This window comes from Amphiura filiformis, chromosome 9, assembly GCF_039555335.1.
Source record: "Amphiura filiformis chromosome 9, Afil_fr2py, whole genome shotgun sequence".
Lineage (NCBI taxonomy): Eukaryota > Metazoa > Echinodermata > Ophiuroidea > Amphilepidida > Amphiuridae > Amphiura > Amphiura filiformis.
In genome coordinates this window covers 54,019,013-54,041,056 of record NC_092636.1, presented here as the reverse complement: position 1 = coordinate 54,041,056, position 22,044 = coordinate 54,019,013, and the positions used below count along the sequence as shown (strand labels likewise).

The following is a 22,044-nucleotide window of genomic DNA, read 5'->3' as shown; positions in this document are numbered from 1 at the left end:
ATCCTAGAATGAAGAACCACAAATCACGGTTTTAGGCACTTTCTTGAATTTATGACGGAAAACAACATACCAGTCATAAGGTAAGAACATTTTCAAGCCTCCGATATATTTGTGAAAGAGTTAAAGTGTAATTTAAGTCAGAAAAGAGAGCATTGAAGTAACGATCGAAGAGTTGTTTTGTCATGAGTGGTGGTCTGGTTTTCAGTAGTGAGTAAACAACGGGTCACATCAGCATGACAATCGGCATGTGTATTGCCAATGAAGATGGTTTGCATTTTGCATGCAGAACTTGGGTAGTGCAAAATTTAAAAAAAAGCTTGTTAATGTTAGCTATTGCTTATTACTTTTTTTTATCGTGACCACATGGATCTTAATATCAAGACCGACATACTTGATTGTGTAAACCATCCAAATCAAGTTGAATTTGACACTTGACATGATGACGACATTGACCTGCCTGCAGTGCCGATCCACAGAACTTTGTTCACTTCTCATACATTTTATTATGAAGGTTTTTATAAACATTAAAACATGGTTATTCTACTAATCTGTAGTTATAATATATCTCTGCTGTCACAAACCTGTTTTACCAGAGAATTTGTCAGATTTGATATCAAACGTAGTCGTAGATATATATTGAAAAATGAGAGGTGAGTCACTGGCAATGCTGGAAAGATCCACCATGTTCATCATTCATGTGCTCTTGCATTACTACACTGTCAAGCTAGCTTTCAAAAGTAACCATGTGGTACACTATATCAAACAAATATAGATTGACATTTTTACAAGTCACTATCTGAGAATTATATAAACTTGCATCCAAGCTGGATTTGCAGATTTATTTTTTGAGGTGCACCACACCTAAATCTTGCCGCCAGACGGGGCTGGAAGCCTGGATCAATGTGTGTTAATACGTTAAACGCACGTATTACTGATGCGTTAAACGAGTAGGAAAATAAACAGACTAACCCATTCCTAATTTGAATTGTGTAATTTGTCAATTATGTGTATCAATTGTTTAAGACTGCAAAACCACTTAACATTTTCCTTAGTTAAATGTCAAATATTTCATTTTTATTTTGCAGATTTTAGGTACCAATTGCATCTGAATGATACCATGTAGTGTTCAAGTTCAGGAAAAGTGGTGAACATGGATTACGTTCCATCAACCAGTTGATTTTTAAGCTTTCACCTTACTTTAGTTCTCTATCCACTGAAATATTTGACAAGATAGCTTCCAGCGGGTGCTCTAGGCAGCTGATCCTGGATCAAATTAACCTCCAAAATGATTCCACCATTGCTACAAGGACGTCTTCGGACTACACAGCAGATAATGTTTGTCTTCCTATATTATTTTGTTTTACATGTAACTCTTGTTTCGTGCCAAAACATTGAAAAGCGTATTTTATTGAGGAAGAACGCCCTGCTCAAGCGCAAGTGGCCAATCTAAGGGAAGATGTTGGGCCAGAGGGTGAATCATATTTCTTTTTCATCGCTGATACTAATTATTTTGAAACAAATTCAGATGGCATAATTAGAACTTTGGTGCCTTTGGATTATGAGGATAAACAAACACACAGTCTCTATGCTGTTGCACAATCTGGAGGTAGTATCTCTATAACAGTGAATGTAATCGACACAAATGATAACTTGCCTGAATTTCCATCTCCTGTTGTGTACCTTGATCTGTCCGAGGCTATTCCTGTTGGAGCTAAACGTAGCCTTGATTCTGCAAAAGATAAGGATGAGGGGAATTACAATACGCAAGGATATACTATTGTTTCTGGAAATGTGGGCAACACATTTGCATTGGAAACATATCGGGGATCAGGACCAAATCAGGATTTATTTCTTGATCTTGTGATCAACCAGCAACTCGACCGTGAGGTTACTCCAAACTTTACTCTTTTTATACAAGCTTTTGATGGGGGTTCTCCACCAAGAACTGGCAATTTAACTTTAAACATCAATATATTAGATATCAATGATAACCCTCCAGTATTCACTCAAGAAACCTTTGCTGCAACAATACATGAGACGTTACCAGTTGGAAGTCCAATTCTGCAAGTGACTGCCTCCGATGCTGACGATGGACCCAATGGTCAAGTCATATTTGAAATCAACAGGCAGAGAGATCCAAATGAATACTTTCGAATTGATCCACACACCGGTGTCCTTTCACTTAACAAGCCTTTAGATTATGAATCACAAACAAGTCATAGTATACTGATAACAGCAAGAGACAATGCAACACAACCAGAAGCAAGCTTCGCCTTTGTGACAATATACGTCTTGAATGTAAACGAGAATCCACCTAACATTAACATTCTCTTCCTAAGTGATGATGGCACACCTAAAGTGTCAGAAGCAGCAGAAGAAGGAGCGTTCATTGCACGTGTATCGGTGAATGATCCAGGCGAAGGAGAATTAACTGATGTCAATGTTACACTAAGTGGTGGCCAAGGTCACTTAGGCATCGTAACTGGAGATAACATTATTTATCTTGTATGTGTACATGAACAGTTAGATCGAGAAGAACAATCAAGTTACGAAATTGTGATCCATTCTCATGATTTTGGTGTACCACCGTTATCAGCAGAAAAACGCGTTGTGATATCGGTGACCGATATCAATGATAATGCGCCTATCTTTGATCAACCGGACGGATATTTCGCTTCGGTATTCGAGCTTGCGGATATAGGATCCTCCGTCTTTCAAATAAGGGCTACTGATGCAGATGACGGGGTGAATGCAGCACTGAGTTATGCCATACAACACCAGCCGGGAAGTCATTCAGATTGGTTTCAAATTGATGAGAACTCAGGATTGATAACAACCAGTCAACTCATAGACAGGGAAATTGCGGAGACTGTGACGCTGCTTATCGTAGCCTCAGATTCTGGAATACCATCTCTAAGTGGGAATGTATCTGTTACTGTGACATTACGAGATGTAAATGATAACCAGCCCAGATTTGAGATGTCGGCTTATAATGTTACCATTCCAGAAGATATTAGCACTGGGACATGCTTTCTAACGGTAAGTATGGTTCACTGGTTTGTACTTCATGGAGTAGTGGTAACATGCAAGAGTGTGTTGTGCATACATTGGTTTACCTCAAGTTCTTTAAGTGACATAGGAGCGTATTTAGCTGGTCGTAGTATCGAATCGTGCATGTAATGTTAATCACGCAGAGTGCGTAAGTTTATCGGCATGCATGCAGCATAATAGCGAATAAGCATTAACGTCACTACTGAACTTGAGGTGAATCAAAGAATAGTTACAAAGCACGATCTTCCTGCATTCAAATGTGGTTTTTTTTCAGGTATTGCTATCTCAAATTATGTGCAGCTCTGGGTGCAGATAATATTCTTTCCTAACCATACTGAATGTTAGGCTTCTGTGAGAACTATACGCCCAAATTCAACTCAGTACCCAGCTTCCAATACACCAGTGCTCATTGCTCAATACCACATAATAAAAGGCAATAAAGAATGAGTTTAATTAAGCATGGTGCATTTTCAATGTATCTTAACACTTTTCCCATACCAATCCTGCTTTACATTTGTTCACTATGTTTACACACATGCTACATTGCCCATCACTAAAGGCAGCTGCTTTTAGTTAAATTTTGAGTTCTAATCAACAGGATTCAAAAGATGATCGCTGAACAACCCACATTTTATTGACCCCATGTTCCATATAAGTAGTTGGCATGTATTTGTAGTGTGCCATTTTTGTCAAATTCTACGACATGTAGGTACTTTTTTCACTCAGTATTTAGAGGGCATCATCATACACATCATACACATCGTCATGAAGTTTGAGTAAAGGGTAGAGAATTGTAAAGCATTAATATTGCTTTAGTCTTGAGTGGGTTAGTGTCTACAGTGGTTCTGTCCACACTTTGCACATACCGATGGTCTATGCTCTGCATCACTGCTGTCTCAGATCTGAATCCTTGCTCTTCAGGTAGCTTTTTATGCATTTGGTTTGTTCCAAACTTGCTCTCGCAGGTTTCTCCCAGTTACTCTGGTTGGTTTCTTCCCAGAGTAGACCGTAGAAATAAAGAAATGTTGATAATGGATAAATTAAATGGCATAAAGATGTTAAATGGTTTTGAATACTGGGTAACTGATATTAAAAAAAAAAAAGGCCAATAAAAATCCAAATATCTACCCAACCCTCTGTCTTGAAGAATCCCTACTCCAAATTTTATGATACTGCATTGTATTGCACTCATATTAAAATGTATTCCAAGGTTTTTGAATACCGCTGGATGATTAAACCATAGATATGAAGGTATGATTAAACTGAATTGAAGAGTATCATTCAATGGGTATTATTCCCAATCTTGTTTTCATTTGATACACCACACAATGAAGCTGATCCTTTAGTCCATCAAATACTTGCTGAGATTAAATATTTAAATTGAGTTCTTAATTCCACTATGGTATTAACACATCACAGCATCTTTATTTATTTTTTATAGAAGTGATTAAAATATTTGTTTGTTGCCATCAATTCCCCTTGTTTGCATACTTCAATTTTATAATCTGATTTTGCATTTAAAGAATGGGATTTGTGGGCAAACAAATAGAATTCAGAAGCAGTAATGCTTGAAAGTGTTGCAGATTTTTGAAATGATTGATGCGACAACAGTAAAATGCAATTAGAATACTTTTGTCCAATAGCCACTTGTGTTTTAGCACAGATTTCTCTCTTTCAAATTCCAATACAGTCTTATTTATTTTCTCTACCCATGCCCCAAATTAATTTAAAAAAATAATTTTTACCATTTTTTTATTTCAATTTATTTTGTATTTTACAACTTTGGCTAAAATACTTCAAAAAGCAAAATAATTTTACAATACATGTAGTTACAAAAGAAATAAATTAGGCCCAACGGTCTAGTCTAGTCTAGTCTAGTCTAGTCTAGTCTGGTCTGTGTGAGCTTGTGGCTTAATCACTTGTGTTTTTAATCACTGTTAATTGCTTTTGAAATGGATAATTAATTGAATTGAAGTTGAATTTTACAACTGGGAAGGAAAGGCATGTTTGCTTCCATTTTTCAGACCAAATTCATGCTGCAACACTGGAAAAAAAAGTAGCCAAATTGCTGGGCAAAGGAAAATGTGAAGCAAAAAAATCTTACTTTGGGGGTACGGTACTTAATTGTGGTATTTAGCAGAAATATTATCCATTTGGGCCAATAATCACTTGCATGATAAGTTAGTCCGACGAGTAGGACCTTTTTTTCTAAGTTACCAGACTTTACTCAGCTCAGACTATGATCACTATCTCACATGGCGCAAGAAAGACGAATCGCGAAAGTCCAGTGACCGTGCCGCCCATCGGGAGGGGCAGTTAGTGGATTTTTGTGGTTAGTCTTTCTTGAGCGATCAGAGTCAAAGTATAGTTGGTAACTAAGAAAAAAACAGGTCCTACTCGTCGGACTATGATATTAGTTGAGAACAGTCAACACTTCCTGTGTAGTTCAAGATTTCAAGATCGATCAATAAGTGTTTTAATATTTGGTAATAAAACACTTGAAACGGCAATTTAGCCCCTTGGTGATTCATAAATCAGCCACATTTTTGGAATTTCATATCAAAAAAGTTCTGTGCTTTGAAACTTTTTGGTAAGGTGTGGCATCATCTTTTGAAAGCCAAATTGTTTGGGTACGTCACAGGATCTGTGAGTACATGTACAAATGTACACGTAACTTGTAAGGAAGGTACTATGTGGCTTCACTAATTGAAGGTGGGTAAGAATTCTGTCGTATGTAAAAATGTATGAAATACAAGAACATTGCAATGAAATACAAGAACAACACCAATTTGAAAAGATGGGGAAAAAGGCTTACGGACAGCTGTCCCCTTTGTCAGGGGAAAGGTACTCTCCTGCACACTTTAAATAATTGCCAAAATATGTTGGACAGGTATCTATGGAGACACAACAACCTCATCCGTATTTTTCTTTCCACATTTCAACAGTCGGAGGCATTTCGTAATTCTCATATTAAAATCTATGCCGATCTGGAAAATTATACCATAGGAGGGGGGACCATACCACTCAATATCATTTCCACGTCTCAAAAACCGGACATTGTGTTATACTGGCCTTCTGACAAGCGTAGTCATTCTCTTTGAGTTGTCGGTACCATTTGAACCAAACATCAGTAAAGCTCATTACACCAAACTTGATCGCTATTCTTCCCTGGTTGCCGACATCACTAACGCCGGTTACTGTTGCTCACTTGTTGCTGTTGAAGTAGGCTCAAGAGGCTTCATTGACGCCGACAACAAGAATAGTCTGACTCGTCTGTCAAAAGATCTCAATCTTCCCACAAAGTATTCTGATCTCAAGACCCAGTTGATTAAATCGGCGCTAATGTCATCCTATTCCATTTTCATCGCCAGATATGAAACATCTTGGAATGTAAATGAAATTATTTAACTTTCTCTTCCCGCCATGAGTATTTCCAGCTTTGTTTATTTATTTAAATGTTTGTATTTTTGTCCTGCCTTGCCTGCAACCGGAATGGGTTGCAGTAGATCTGGGCTTTATGTGTTTTTCTTTATGTTGAATAAAGATGATTTATATATATATATGATCAAAATGTACAATGTACATGTAGCCCCCTACAATACATAAAGTACACACATACATTATGCAATGTGGTGAATGATTGAGCTCATGTTTGCTTTTCAGGCCAGCATCTTTCAAAACCATATACCACCCATTAAATGTGTCTGTTGATAGATTTTATAGATCTGCTTGGTACTCCATGAAGAATTAGGGATCTAAGGCATTGATCATATTGCTTTGAAACTCATCATTTCATTATAGTATCCCAAATAGATCAATAATCAATTGACTGCTGTATGACAAGTATTGAAATCATCACAAAGGAATTTGCATAAATTGTATAGGTCTTGGATGAGTAAAGTTGTAACCTTCTCATCAATGGGGATTTCTTTTACCACATTTAACTGGTTTTCAGACAAGAGGACCTCATGTTGATGTGATGGAGCTCAAATGGAGCCAGTAATATGTAAATTAAGTAATTTATGAGTTGACCAGCAAAATAAATTTTCATTTCAAATACATTATAGATTTTCATTTTTAATAACATTTGTGGAAAAAAAAAAGTTTCACCACTAAGACAAGGCAAGTTCTTAAACTTCGCGTGTGTGAAACTTTCAGTGTCGCGCTCGCCTGACAAACGAGAGGTCTGGGGTTCAAGCCCCGCACAGGTAGGTATGTCTGGAGTTTTTTTCTGGTATATCTGCCTAGATGCATGTTATGTTTTCATTGGTAAATTCATGTTTAAATGTGCTAGTGTGCGATGCGTAATTCTTCTTTCCCCTGTATAATATTAATTTCAAGAAAATTGCATGCTGCGAATATTATGGTTTGTTTCAAATTGCAAACATTTTATGCTGTGAAAACAGGTATGGTATTCTAACTTGGCTGTACCTGTATAAAATTGTTGTTCAATGGAATTTACATTGTATGTAGCATGAGTAGGCCTATACATGTATGATTTTTTACTGTCACAATACACATTCTTTTGTGTGGCCAATTTAATGAACATTTTGTCCCAGACTACCATTAAATAGTGTCACATTTTTTAACCTTTGACTCTTATTCAGTTCTCAAAAAGTTTTTGAAATTATATTGCTTTCTTTAGCTCTCTTTGTGGCAAATGGTTACTAAGATTTTGGCACGTAGGCAAAATGACTGATGTTTGTTTCCCTGTAAAAATGTGCACATTTGCATTTTTTTATGCACATGCATTTACTTGTACTTGTATGTCTTGTCTATTATAGAACGATTCATTTTGCCACTGATAAAAAGACAGTGAAAAATAATGTGCCTATCATTAATAAAGGTGTTGTTTTTAAACAAGGGTTTGTGTTAGAGAAAGTGACATAATCCAGCGACTTCTGTAGCTGACATGTTCAGGCACTCAAATTTTCCCTTTTACATTTGTACACTGGTGACAAAGTGTCAGTTAAAATTATTTCCACTTCAATTGTCATTTGATAACCATTTTGGGCTCATAAATTACATGTATGCATGTCTTGCACATTTTATAGAGAATTGAATATCTATACAACTGATGATGATGAAAATTCAGAGAGTAATCTTGATAAAACAGTGAACTGAATAAATCTAATCCCATATGTCAAAAGTGCAAGAAATCTTTCTTTCAGATACTGGTCCCATCTCAAGAAACCATCTGATCATTGTGATTGTGATCATTCTAATCACAGTGTCCCTGTGAAGACTAGTATTATGATACTCATTTGGTTGGCCCAGCAAGATATAACTCAATGGTATAAATTGACCCAGCAAAATTTGAGAAAAAAATTAGGAAAATAATTTATTTTTGAAAGTTATTGGGCAAAATACATTTTTTTTTGTAAATTTATGATAGGCAAACTTACCAATTGGCCCAAGCTGAAAATCTTAAAAGGAAACACTGGCTACAATGTAGCCACATGGCAGCTGGTTGCAAAATAATGACGATGATGGATGGGATGAGAACACATTATTTCTTAAGGAGAACTGAATCACATTCATGAGATCCAAATCCAGCTCATTCCTGTTTTGCTGTCTATCTGATCAATTATGAAAAAAAGTGCAACATCCAAAACAATTCAGAAAATGTGTAATATTTTTGTGTATCTTGATATAAATGTACCAGACTCATTAATATTGGGAGGTTTCATTTTACAAATCTACAAAATTAATGATAGCATGTGACATACACCTTACCATACTGTTCTACATGTAGGCCTATGTAGTTTGAGGTAACTTTTATGTGTGTTTTTTTTCATGACCATTTTCAAAAATTTATCATTGTCATTACAAAGTGGGAACAAATTAAAATATTAGAGAAGCTAATGACCTAGGCCGTACGGATGTGTCTTTATAACCCCGTAAATAACACCTTAGTAATGAAAACTTTCACCCATGCATGAAATTGCCAGAATTATAGCAGCTTTTGATAAAAACAATTTAACAAAGTGTCAAGAAAATTCCTTCAAGTGCTATTATTTGTAATAATTTATTTCTTGATTAACTACTCTTGAAAAGAAGAAGCAATTAGCAAGGATCAAGTCTTTGGATTAATGTGCCATTTATGTGCTAAATTTTTCAAATTTAGGCTTTTAAAAGATCTTTTCAAGTCTTTCTTGATTAATTGCCACAATACAAGGACTTGTTTAAGTTCAGCACTTTGTACCACTTTGTTTTCTTAATCCTTTGAAATTAAACAGATATTTTGCCTTGTAATAAAATTAACCAGTAGAAGTAAATAATATTGATGAGATGAATGTAGGGCACGCCAGATTGTAGAAGTTATTAAACAGTCATCATCATGTGAATATTACTTACAAATGTTTATTGAACTACATGTAGGCTGCAAGTGCAACCACAGTTCATTATTTCTGTCTTCAGTAGATAGCAATTAACCTGTTTTCATGTTGCAGCTCACACATGTGATGTACCTTGTATAATAAATCATTAGAAGATTACTAAAACAGACACACGGTTGTAATCAGGACAACATGCCATGAAAATTGAGAACTACTTGCATGAAGGCTTCTTCTAGATCAATTTTAGGTATGTACATTGTACATGTACATGGCCGTGTGTCCTGAACTCGCCACCCTTAGCGTTACATGACAAATATTATGAATTTTTACACCAACCGGGTTTCTAATTAGATTATCTCCACAATCATCAACCCTAAACTAGCAAAAGTATACATTTTTGGAAAGCTGAAGGCATAAGCAATTCAAATATATACATTTCAACTCATTATACAGGGTGACCTGCAAAATATACAGGGTGGAATAAAAAATATTTTGATAAAAAATTGGCCACTCAATAATAATAATAATAATAATAAACCATGCTTATATAGCGCTTTACACCAAAGTCCCTAAGCGCTTAAACAAATTATACATAGACAAAAACATAACAAATAAACATTAGTATGCAATTTTAAATAAATAAGTTTTCAGAGATGTTTTAAACTGATTAACAGTCTGAGAGTTTTTCACATGTAATGGTAAACTGTTCCAAAGTTCAGAGTCACCAATAGAAAATGAGCGATGACCCTACTGAGTAGAATATGATGAGCTAGTTAGGCGAAATTGTGTTGACGATCGAAGACTACGTGGAGGCGTGTAATGCTGTATGAGTTCTTGTAGATAGACAGGTGCAAGATCATTAATACATTTATAAGTGAGGAGGCATTGCTTATTACCAACTTACAGTAATAAACTGGTAGTAAGGCCAAACAAAAATAAAATGATGTTTCCGGTAACATGCTCTGAAAAAATTGGGACGGAAGGAAGGAAAAAAATTTTATTTTATAAAAATTTTTATTTGCACATACTGAAATTTCGACCGAATTTAACACTTGAAGGCTAGCCAACAGAAAAACAGTATGACTCAGGGTCTCAATTGCAAAAGCTCTTCTCATACTTCACAAGTGTGCCGTACTGTCCAATATCATTTAGCTACCCTCTGTCATTCACTGTTCTTGTGAAAATAATATTTTGAAATGACCATAATCAGGGGTAGAAAAAGTAAGGAGTCCAAATGGACCCTCTTATCTTAAATCCAAAAATTAGGGGTCCATAACCAAACTTTTGGGATCCAAAAATAGTCCAATATATTAACTTGTAACCAGTTGATGACTTGAATGTGAAATCCAAGTGTAAATCAAACCAATTTTTTAAGTTTACCTGACTTGATCAAATCTCGACAGAGGTTTCATGCCAATACAACATTTTACTAATTTGACCTCAGGTGACCCCTGATGACCCCCAAATGACCTTACCAAAATATGGCTCTAAATGGTGACTGTATCCACCAAGTTTTATGCCCATATGACAGTTTTTACTAATTTGACCTCTGGTGACCCCAAAATGACCTTAAACAATTTTGGCTCCAAATGTTGACTGTACTAACCAAGTTTCAAGTCCATATGACAGTTTTAACTAATTTGACCTCAGATGACCTCTGGTGACCCCAAAATGACCTTCAAAAAATTTGGCTCTAAATGTTGACTGTATTAACTAAGTTTCATGCCCATATGACAGTTTATACTAATTTGACCTCAGATGACCTCTGGTGACCCCAAAATGACCTTCAAAAAATTTGGCTCTAAATGTTGACTGTACTAACCAAGTTTAATGCCCATATGACAGCTTTAACTAATTTGACCTCAGATGACCTCTGTTGACCCCAAATGACCTTCAAAAAAGTTGGCTCTAAATGTTGACTGTACTAACCAAGTTTCATGTCCATATGACAGTTTTAACTTATTTGACCTCAGATGACCTCTGATGACCCCGAAATGACCTTAAAAAATTTTGGCTCTAAATGTTGACTGTATTAACTAAGTTTCATGCCCATATGACAGTTTTTACGTATTTGACCTCAGATGACCTCTGGTGACCCCAAAATGACCTTCAAAAAATTTGGGTCTAAATGTTGACTGTACTAACCAAGTTTCATGCCCATATGACAGTTTTAACTAACTTGACCTCAAATGACCTCTGGTGACCCCAAATGACCTTCAAAAAATTTGGCTCTAAATGTTGACTGTACTAACCAAGTTCCATGCCCATATGTCAGTTTTTACTAATTTGACCTTTGGTGACCCCGAAATTACCCTCCACAAATGTGGCTTTAAATGTTGAATCTACACCTATCATTTCATGCCCATATGATAGTTTTTACTAATTTGACCTCAGATGACCCCTGGATGACCTTGACCCATTAGCCAATACAAACTTGTTTTGTCTCTGGTCAAGATACACCCACCAAGTTTTGGCCAAATAATAATTGCCCTTGTAAAACAAACTGGGACATCCCCATACCCCAGGGTTCGGTTTTTGCCGGCAAAAACCTGTTTTTGCCGGCAAAGTGGCAAAAACCTGGCAAAAACTGTTTTTGCCAGTTTTTGCCTGGTTTAAACCGGCAAAAATGGCAAAAACTGGCAAAAACTCACATATAGTCACTCAAATATTAAAAAGTGGCACAGAAAGCTCATAAACAGCAGCACACAACTTTTAATGAATCACCAACATATTATTTGTCTCAAGTCCTTGAAATAAAAAAGTTTTGAATTTTATACATGCCTTAAATGCACTTGAGCAATGAAAATGCATGCCTTTAATTTCTGAATATATTGCTGATAATTACAAAATCTGGCCTTGTTACACTCGGGAACTTATTTTTGTAACTTAATAATTTGTTTTGAGATGAAAAAAATGAAATATAAATCACTTTTTTAGTTTTTGCCATTTTTGCCGGCAAAAACTGGCAAAAACTGTTTTTGCCAAGTGGTTAAAACCGCGGTTTAAACCGCGGTTTTTTCCACCTGCGGCAAAAACCTGCGAACCCTGCCATACCCCCAATTAACATGTGCTTAATATCTCTATCATCCAAGCATCCTCATCTCCAATGCAACGTTCACTATTTATCACTATGGAATTATATTTACATGTTGAAAAATGTAGGCCTAGGGTTGAGTTTCTTAACGGGATAATATGCAGGCATGGGCGAGCGGCATGAGAAAATAAATGTTGGTTAATCCTGAAATCTGCCAGGTTAGTTATTTTAATTTTTGTTATTTGGTGCTAACAAAATGCACAACTTCCTCAACGTTTATAAATTGAAATATTTGGACAATGAACAGTCTTTTATTCATACTTGATAGGGGTTTATCGTTGAGTGTCTAGGACAAGGAAGATTACACAATTTTTCGGCCTACATCATTTGTAACATTTTAACTTTTTTATTACTTGCGCCCCGGGACTTGCTCTTTTTAATACTGAGCTTTATGGGAATTAGTTTTACTATTACCGTTTTATTAAATTTTTATGGGTTTTATGCTACTATTTGGTTGGTTTTGTGCGGATGTTTGGTGGTTTAATTTTTTCACAGACAAAATAGTTCAGTGGTTTTCAATAGTTGTAGGCCTGCTGCACGCTGTTTTCATAAAATAAAAAAGTTGTGCATTGGCCTATATCGCGATAAATATTATCTATCAATTCAACTGTATTTCTTTAATCATTGAATGGCAGAAAGTCGGGAAAAAATAAAATATATGTGATTTCCAACAACTTCATGTCAGAATTTCGACACGGACGACTCTTGAAAAATTTTATTTTTCCAAAAGTGGCATAAAATTTTTTTTTTTGCACCAAAAAAGAGGGACAGGCGGGTTACCGGAAACCGAATTTTATTTTTAGTAGGCCTAAACAACATTCATTTGGTTAGAGGATATGGAGAGCCAACTGACTTTGGAAGAAACCAAAATCACAGCTGTTTGGTAATCTCGGAATTTAGGGTGTCCCAAAGTATGTTGGATTTTTTTACAATTCAACATATTTTGAACCTAAACATTTTTCCCCTAACCCATACAGAAAAAATATGTCCATATTTAGATTCCTCATCAAATTTCCCTTCAGAAAATCTATACTTTGACTATGATAGGATAAGTAATTAAACTTTTACAGTAACTTTTAGATTTTGAAGACATCTGCATTACTTACTACAGTGTTTAATATGACAACGGATAGTTTTGTATGGAAAAGTTTGTATTTTCTAGACTGAACCAATCATAAATAATTAAAAACAATTAGTAGAATTGTTTAGCTGTAAGGACATTAGTCTTTTAGATGCTAAATAGAGTCCAAATCCAATTTACAGCCTTTACAGAAGCAGATTACGCACTAAAAATACAAATCCCATAGAGTTTGTGTGTACCACATCCCCCACCACATCCCCCACCACCGGATCGCCACCCTGCCCATTCTGAATTCTATGAAGCACAGTGTCAGTATTAAAAAAGTTCCAAGTATTTCTTTTTACAGGGTTGAAAGTGCATTTTATTTAGCAATAAAATGAGACCACAAGCATGACAATAACTTCTTGCTTGACAGAGATATCATCATTTGTTTTGAGTCGACTTTGGCAAAATGTAACGTCGCCACCTTTTTTGGTGGCGAGCTCAAGACACTACGACCACATGTAGTACCGTACTTCCATAAAAGTGTACTATGTGTGTACAATTTTATTCCTAATCACACATAAATATAAATTTGCTTACAGTATTTAGAAATGAACTTCTTTCATTCATGCGTGGAGTTTAGGAATATTCTTTGAATACATCTGTAAGCGAATGCAAGGACATGTAGGTTAGAAAAGTAAGGCTGCAAATAATATGGTGTTAAATATTGCTTTGTGTTGGTCTTCGGCATCATGTGTTTCTTATTCGGGTTTCATCGATTACAGGTGATACTAGTATAATTGCTATATGTAGAACGCTTGTAAGTTCCAGACTCATTTAGTTACAGGAAGGGTCATGCTCAGGACATATCAGTTAATGAACCCCAACCTAAATCCATTGAACCAACTTGCATAATTATGATGATTTTAACAGGTTATAATCCGCCAAGGGCGTTTTTATGTATTGCCCTTCCTATTAATGTTTCGATGTTATCATGTCATTGGTTGGTTACTAGTTACTAAAAACTATTCAAACCTCTTTTGTGTTTCTTTTCAATCTTAAACCAAAAGACCCCTAAGGCCATTGTCAAAAGCTAGTAGGGAGTAAGGGAGTGAAAGAAATTAACTTTTTTTTTTAAAAGGCCACTCGCTGATGGGTTTGCCTGGTCTTAATTGAGAGAGAACAACAGTGGTGTTGAACCAAGTGTGATCAGTGAACTGTTAGTGACATCCATCTGAATGGACCATGTAATATGGGTATAGAAATTGCTTTCAGAAAATGGGATTCTTTGGTTGTGACCGGGTCTGTAAAAACAATGTCAGAAGCTGACCACTAAGACCTGAAGACTAATGACCTTAAAACCAAAAGACTAATGACCAAAAACCACCATTTACACAGAGAATTTTCTTTTTCCGTATTTTGAGTTTCAATTTGTTTTAAAAGCATTTCTTACTTGGATTGTGATCTTTTGAATGTTGAACTTTTAAATTGAGGTTTTATTTGTTTTGTATCAAGTTGTGTATTTAAAAAATTAATACTGTTAACTATTTTTAGCTTCTGAAGATAACAATGCACATGTATGTAAATGAAGTATAAAATTGTTCAATTTCCAACATAGATTAAATTAGGAAATAAACAACAGAATAAATTGGAAGTGTTTCACATTATTTTTGAATACATATATTTGAGTAAATTTTATAGCATTCTTTTGAATTCCAAAAAGTAACAAATTGGGGGAAACAACCAATTTTTCTGTCTTTCAATGGTACCAGTATGAAAATGGATTTTGATTTGCAGTTGTAAGACAATTTTATGCCATTTGTTGAGTAGGTCATCAGCACTATGTGCATGTAATTTACAAAATTAGCTTGAAGCTACAAATGCTCCAGAGAAATAAAATTTCAAACAATTATGATTGTTGAAGTTTTTGTTCCAGACCATTGTTCCCGGGTTTATGTTTGACCACCATGACCACAGCTTCCCCTTAAGGGGCTAGTGAGGATTATTGTGAGAAATAATCCCATACTTTGACGGAGTTTGGATAAAGTTTCCGTAATTTTTCTATCGCTAATAAACTAACGCTGACCTAACATTTTCAAACTGTGCCTCTAGCCATGCAGGTGGGTGTTAAACCATGTTTGCAGAGGTCAGATGAGGTCATTTTGCTGAATATCATTCATGTTTATGTTATGTATTACTTTATTGAAAATCAAGAATTAAAATAAAATCTGCAAAATTTAAATGCAATGTTGTGATTTGACAGGAATGGCAAGTTCTTGCTGTTTGCAGTTGAAATAAGAAAGCTTAAAACGTATGATAAATCCAAGTTATCCCACATTGTATTGGAGCCAGTCTTTGAAACTCCTCGTACTTGTAAATTACATTTTTGTGCCTTAGAAGTTAGAGCTCATATCAAACTACAAGATATACATTTTGTACTTTAAAACCTTATTTTGGTTTGAGACCCCAAAGTTTTCTTGTTGAACCTGCTCAAAAGATCACAATTCCTTCCTGAAGATCACAATTGCTTTGCACTTACATGTAGGAAGTTGGGAGCGCATGCATGTACATGTAGTAGAAATGTACACATGTACATTGGAAGACATGAAGTGTGGGATCTGTCTTGTAGGTGTTGTTCCGGGTGTGGTAGTACTTTCTCAGTGCGGGGGATCATGATAGGCCCTCTCTAAAGCCTGATTCTGACTCCACATTGCAGCGCAATACGATGCTGCGATGCTATAAAAACTGTAATCTGAGCCAGGTTTTTACGAGCTCAGCGGTGAAAATTCTCATCGCAGCTTGCGGGGGTGGAATTCGGGCAGCGATTTTCAAACTTTGCAACATCACGAAATGAAATTAAAATGTACATTTTAATTTCATCGCGCGATGCTGCAATGTTTGAACAGCTTCGCAGCGCGCTGCAAAGTGGAGTCAGGATCGGACTTAACATTACAAAATCCACCAGGCCTAACACAATATCTCGCGCTGCAGGCGGCTGCACAGTTGAAGGCCACTTAGCAGTCATGTGTGCTGTACGACCCTCTCCTGGGCACAAGGATCTGGATCGTACCAGTTTTACACTGTGGCTCTTGCCAGGGCCAAGTTCTTTGTAACTGCTGTTTCGGAGCTGATATTGATGGGAAATATAATCTTCAACAACCTTTGTTAACTTGTTACATGGAAATTACACTTTTGGAATTTCATTTCTACTTAATCCGCTCTACTGATATAAAACTTAAAGACAAAAAATGCTGCATGAACCACAATATAAACTTTACTCAATATATTGGTGGTCTCCCTGTTGTCAAAGTGCATAATATATGAATGCATTTTTTTTCAATAGCTTGAATAGCTTCAACAATGCATAAATTAGATTTCTGTTTCATAATACTTGGCAAATACCAGGGTTAATTAAGCTAGAAAATTCAAAACAATGAAATTGGACCCAGTTTTCACATATTCATTAAGCTAGGTCAATATTTGGTAGTGAAATGAACAATTGTTATTGTGGATAAAGAGAGTGCAAAGATGGTGCAAGGCCCTCTGAATCAGTAAGAAAACATATGCATACCCCTGAATGAGCACAAAATGGTCCTTTTACAAATTCTGTTTGACAGAACTGACCGCAGACTTGATTTTGCATGTTTGATCTGAAAAATTGCATGAAAGGTATTTCCTTTTTATGTAGCTCCAGGCCCTATTAAATAACCAGAGCTCATTCTTTAAACTTTCTTTGACCATCCTAAATACCTATCCCAGAAGAGAATGATAACAAAAGATTATGAGTGTGTTGAGCTGGACAAACATCCTGAACTTTCTTCCAAATTGCTGTTTTCCCCTCCTTAATCGTCAAACCGCTTATTTGCTAAATTGTTAAATCCCAGACGTAAACATGTTTTGCTCTGTAACTGAATGTCTGGGTGTAATAGACAAAAAGTGCACCATTTTGGGGGATTTTCAAATTTATTGCACATATCCATGATTAGTTATTTATACACAGTTGATGTACAGTTGATTTTGGTGGGGATTTAGGCTGTACAATCAGAGCTAGGGGTGTGTGGGTGGGTGGGGTTACGACGCACATGCCCCAAATGCCAATCCGATAAAAGGTCAATTTTTTTCTTTTATAAAAATGTTGAAAATCATAAATGTCCACATTTTAGCTCCTGTACCCCCTCCCCCCTCAAAAATAAATCCTTTCATTTTCTTTAATGTTGATAAAACTGTAGGCCAAGCTATGTCTTTGAAAGTCAATATTGCATGTTGCAGCTCAACACTAAATCAGATGCAAAAAGATAATTGAATTTTCCCATATTTTCGAAGGGGACAGCCTGCCTCCATGCCAAAACTACATGTATTAGGTGTACACTAGGGCCAACGTTGGTACCGATTTTTTGATGTCTATATATTTTGTATCTCGACGTCGACATACATTTGGGCTACAACAATAATGTCAAGACTTTTTTTTCATGATTTTAGGAAAATTGTACAAATTTAAACCTAAAAATATCTAGAAACACCATCGGCAAAATCCAAGATGGCCATTTTAATAGTGATCACATAGCTATAAAGTGTACACTTACACCAGAAAACAAGGCAAAATACTGCCAAAAGTATGACCCCTGAAGGCAAATAACAAAAAAGTTGGCAAAATAGTAAGTAGGTAAAAGATAAGATTTGGCATTGCATTTTATTGAAAATACATTGGAAATGACCCATATTTTGAGTGAAAATGAACTTGCCTGATGAAGTTTTACTGGGCCATTTCATGAGCACTATGTCGCCATTGGAAGAAGCTCTGTGGACATATTGACATAATTCACTTAAATGTCGACAGGATTCCGACAGAAGACGTGTTGACACCGGCCCTAATGTACATAACTCAAAAGTTTTCCCACCTCCATTTTCGAGGAATTGAATATATATCTCAAACTATGTACATACATGTACAATGTAGTTGAATAATACAGTCTGTCGTAGTACAGAAAGCAATCTAACAACCACAAAATATGTTTTTGTTTGGCATAATGTACAAATTTTACAAATATGCTCTTCACAGTTGCATGGCATAGGATTAAAACATCACTATATGCGAGTGCAAGTGTGCATTAATTATGAATGTGAAAGAATTCTTGAACTTGAAAGCAATCCATGTATTTTATATGCATTTGAAAAGAATGTTATCGTTTTGCTTGGGTTCACATCTCATTAAATCATCAACCAAAGTACTCAATGTTTTCACTCCTGCTGTGATGAATCATGCAGCAAAATGGAAATCGCTCAATTTCAAGTGTGAATATTATCATCTGCGCTATTATTAATAGCAAGGACAGCAGATGAAAGCTTAAAATACCCCCACTGTCGCTCAGTCCGTACATACTTTATATTGAAAACTATGTGAAATAACCAGTGAAAAGCACCGCAATCAACAAAGGGCTTAATTTAGCATTGGAGCACCATAACCTACGGTAGGCAGCTTAATCAAGCGTGCTTCTTGTGATTGGCGCAATACAAGATCTATGGAATCTATACCTTCGGTGAACTTTATTCTCAAAGAAGTATTCAGATCCGCCATGCAATATATCTAGAGGCTAGCTGGCCCAGTGACATGCAGCGTGGTTTACTGGCTTCAGATATCATATATTGTATGCCGTTATATTTTGGGAGGGTTTGTGCTATGGAAATCCATGCATGCATGGGCAAGTAAAAAGTCAAATTGTTACACAAATGTACATGTTATAATCAAAATGGGTCGGAATTTCAGTTGATCTTTTATGATTCGCATACAAACAGTTACTTTGATTTGATTTCAAGTTACACAATTTCGGGAGGAGTAGTTGAATTTTGCGACCGATAAACTGGTTACCAAAAATGGGGTAGACCGTGGAAGACAAGTTGAACATATTGAAACTAGGGTAATAAATGTGTCCCGTTCACACAAAATAAGTGGAAACTTACCAGGGAAGAAAGGGAAGTATAGTGGTTCATTGAATATGCCAGAAAACAACAGATAACAAACAAAAATATTCTTAAGCAATCCTGACAAGTTATATATCATTTTAAAGCTTATGATCCAGTGATCACTGATTATGAATCAAGACATAACTCAAAATCAAAATTTGCAACTGTCTTCTGATTTAGTGGGAACAGGTCTCATATATGTTGTTTACAAAACAACTTTTAAAGGAAGTTTACTTGTAGAGATTTACAGTGGGTGTCAAGGGGCCAAAACACAACACTGGTTTTGTATGCATTTCTTAAAATACAATAAACAACTTTGCCCCTCCGGACCCTTAGTGGATACAAATTGCAATATTATCCCTAACCCCCTAAGGGCTTTTGGCGACGGGAAGGGAAAGAAGGAAAGAATAAAGAGAGAAAAGAAAGAAAGAAGTTGTTTGCTCTGGGTGGGATTCGAACCCGAGACCCCTCGCATGCCAAGCACTCGGTCGGCGACACTTTGCCACAGGTCTTGGGCTTCAGCTGGCCAGCAAAACCGTGCCTATATATCACTTAGGGCGATTGCGTCATCACACTACGTGGGATGCACGCACGAACAGCACATATATCAAGTAGTATTTTGTAGTATACAGGCGGGTTAGGGTTAATGGGGTTTTTTTTCAATTATATTTTAAAAATCAACCAAGAATGATCTTAGCACTTCGCTCTAGGTCCAGTGACTTTGATTTTTTCCCAAATGTCAAAAAACGTCTTTGGAACTAAAATGTGTTACATTGTATGCACCGCAAATAATGCAACTGCGTATTTACAAATAGCAGGTCTAGATTCATATAGCAAATGTACATGTAATAAGGGACAGCAGCATCAGAAATTACATTTCTGTGACTGTGTGAAAAATCAAAAATCTTTTTGCATGGGCAAGTAAAAAGTCAAATTGTTACACAAATGTACATGTTATAATCAAAATGGGTCGGAATTTCAGTTGATCTTTTATGATTCGCATACAAACAGTTACTTTGATTTGATTTCAAGTTACACAATTTCGGGAGGAGTAGTTGAATTTTGCGACCGATAAACTGGTTACCAAAAATGGGGTAGACCGTGGAAGACAAGTTGAACATATTGAAACTAGGGTAATAAATGTGTCCCGTTCACACAAAATAAGTGGAAACTTACCAGGGAAGAAAGGGAAGTATAGTGGTTCATTGAATATGCCAGAAAACAACAGATAACAAACAAAAATATTCTTAAGCAATCCTGACAAGTTATATATCATTTTAAAGCTTATGATCCAGTGATCACTGATTATGAATCAAGACATAACTCAAAATCAAAATTTGCAACTGTCTTCTGATTTAGTGGGAACAGGTCTCATATATGTTGTTTACAAAACAACTTTTAAAGGAAGTTTACTTGTAGAGATTTACAGTGGGTGTCAAGGGGCCAAAACACAACACTGGTTTTGTATGCATTTCTTAAAATACAATAAACAACTTTGCCCCTCCGGACCCTTAGTGGATACAAATTGCAATATTATCCCTAACCCCTAAGGGCTTTTAGCGGACGGGAAGGGAAAGAAGGAAAGAATAAAGAGAGAAAAGAAAGAAAGAAGTTGTTTGCTCTGGGTGGGATTCGAACCCGAGACCCCTCGCATGCCAAGCACTCGGTCGGCGACACTTTGCCACAGGTCTTGGGCTTCGCTGGCCAGCAAAACCGTGCCTATATATCACTTAGGGCGATTGCGTCATCACACTACGTGGGATGCACGCACGAACAGCACATATATCAAGTAGTATTTTGTAGTATACAGGCGGGTTAGGGTTAATGGGGTTTTTTTTTAATTATATTTTAAAAATCAACCAAGAATGATCTTAGCACTTCGCTCTAGGTCCAGTGACTTTGATTTTTTCCCAAATGTCAAAAAACGTCTTTGGAACTAAAATGTGTTACATTGTATGCATCGCAAATAATGCAAGTGCGTATTTACAAATAGCAGGTCTAGATTCATATAGCAAATGTACATGTAATAAGGGACAGCAGCATCAGAAATTACATTTCTGTGACTGTGTGAAAAATCAAAAATCTTTTTCGTATAAATTTCTGTACTTTTAAAGATATTTTTGACCTTGCCAAAAGTATGGCTTCAATAGATTTACCACTTTATCATACTTACAATACTTAAAACATATTTTTGTTTGAAAATATGTGAATCTGTTGTTCCAAAAATTTTAATCTGATATCAACACTTGTTTTGAAAACAAGTGTAAATCCGCATCCACCCCTTCTTATCACAATAGTTTTTACATTCCTTTTTCATTATTCCAGTTGTTAATTTGTCAAACCTTTTAACAAGATTTGCAAACGTTTTTTGTCAACCATGAAATGTAATTTTATCCAAATTTCTTGTGATTTTCATTATTTGTGGCGCTAAAGTTGTCCGTCTGTGTCATGCATATCTTGTGTGCACAGGAGTAGTAAATTAAGAATAGTTTGGTTTGAATAGTTTCCAATTAAACAAGATTCTATGGTTTTGTTAC

At 36.0% G+C, this 22,044-nt stretch overlaps 1 protein-coding gene across 1 annotated transcript in view; it reads left to right on the top strand.

The window, feature by feature from the left end:
• Positions 1-643: 643 nt before the first annotated feature.
• Positions 644-22,044, top strand: part of LOC140160152 (protein dachsous-like) — a 74,401-nt gene continuing 53,000 nt past the window's right edge. Inside the window, 2 exon segments of the mRNA XM_072183429.1 lie at positions 644-650; positions 1,400-3,039. Coding sequence (XP_072039530.1) covers positions 644-650; positions 1,400-3,039 — 1,647 coding nt within the window.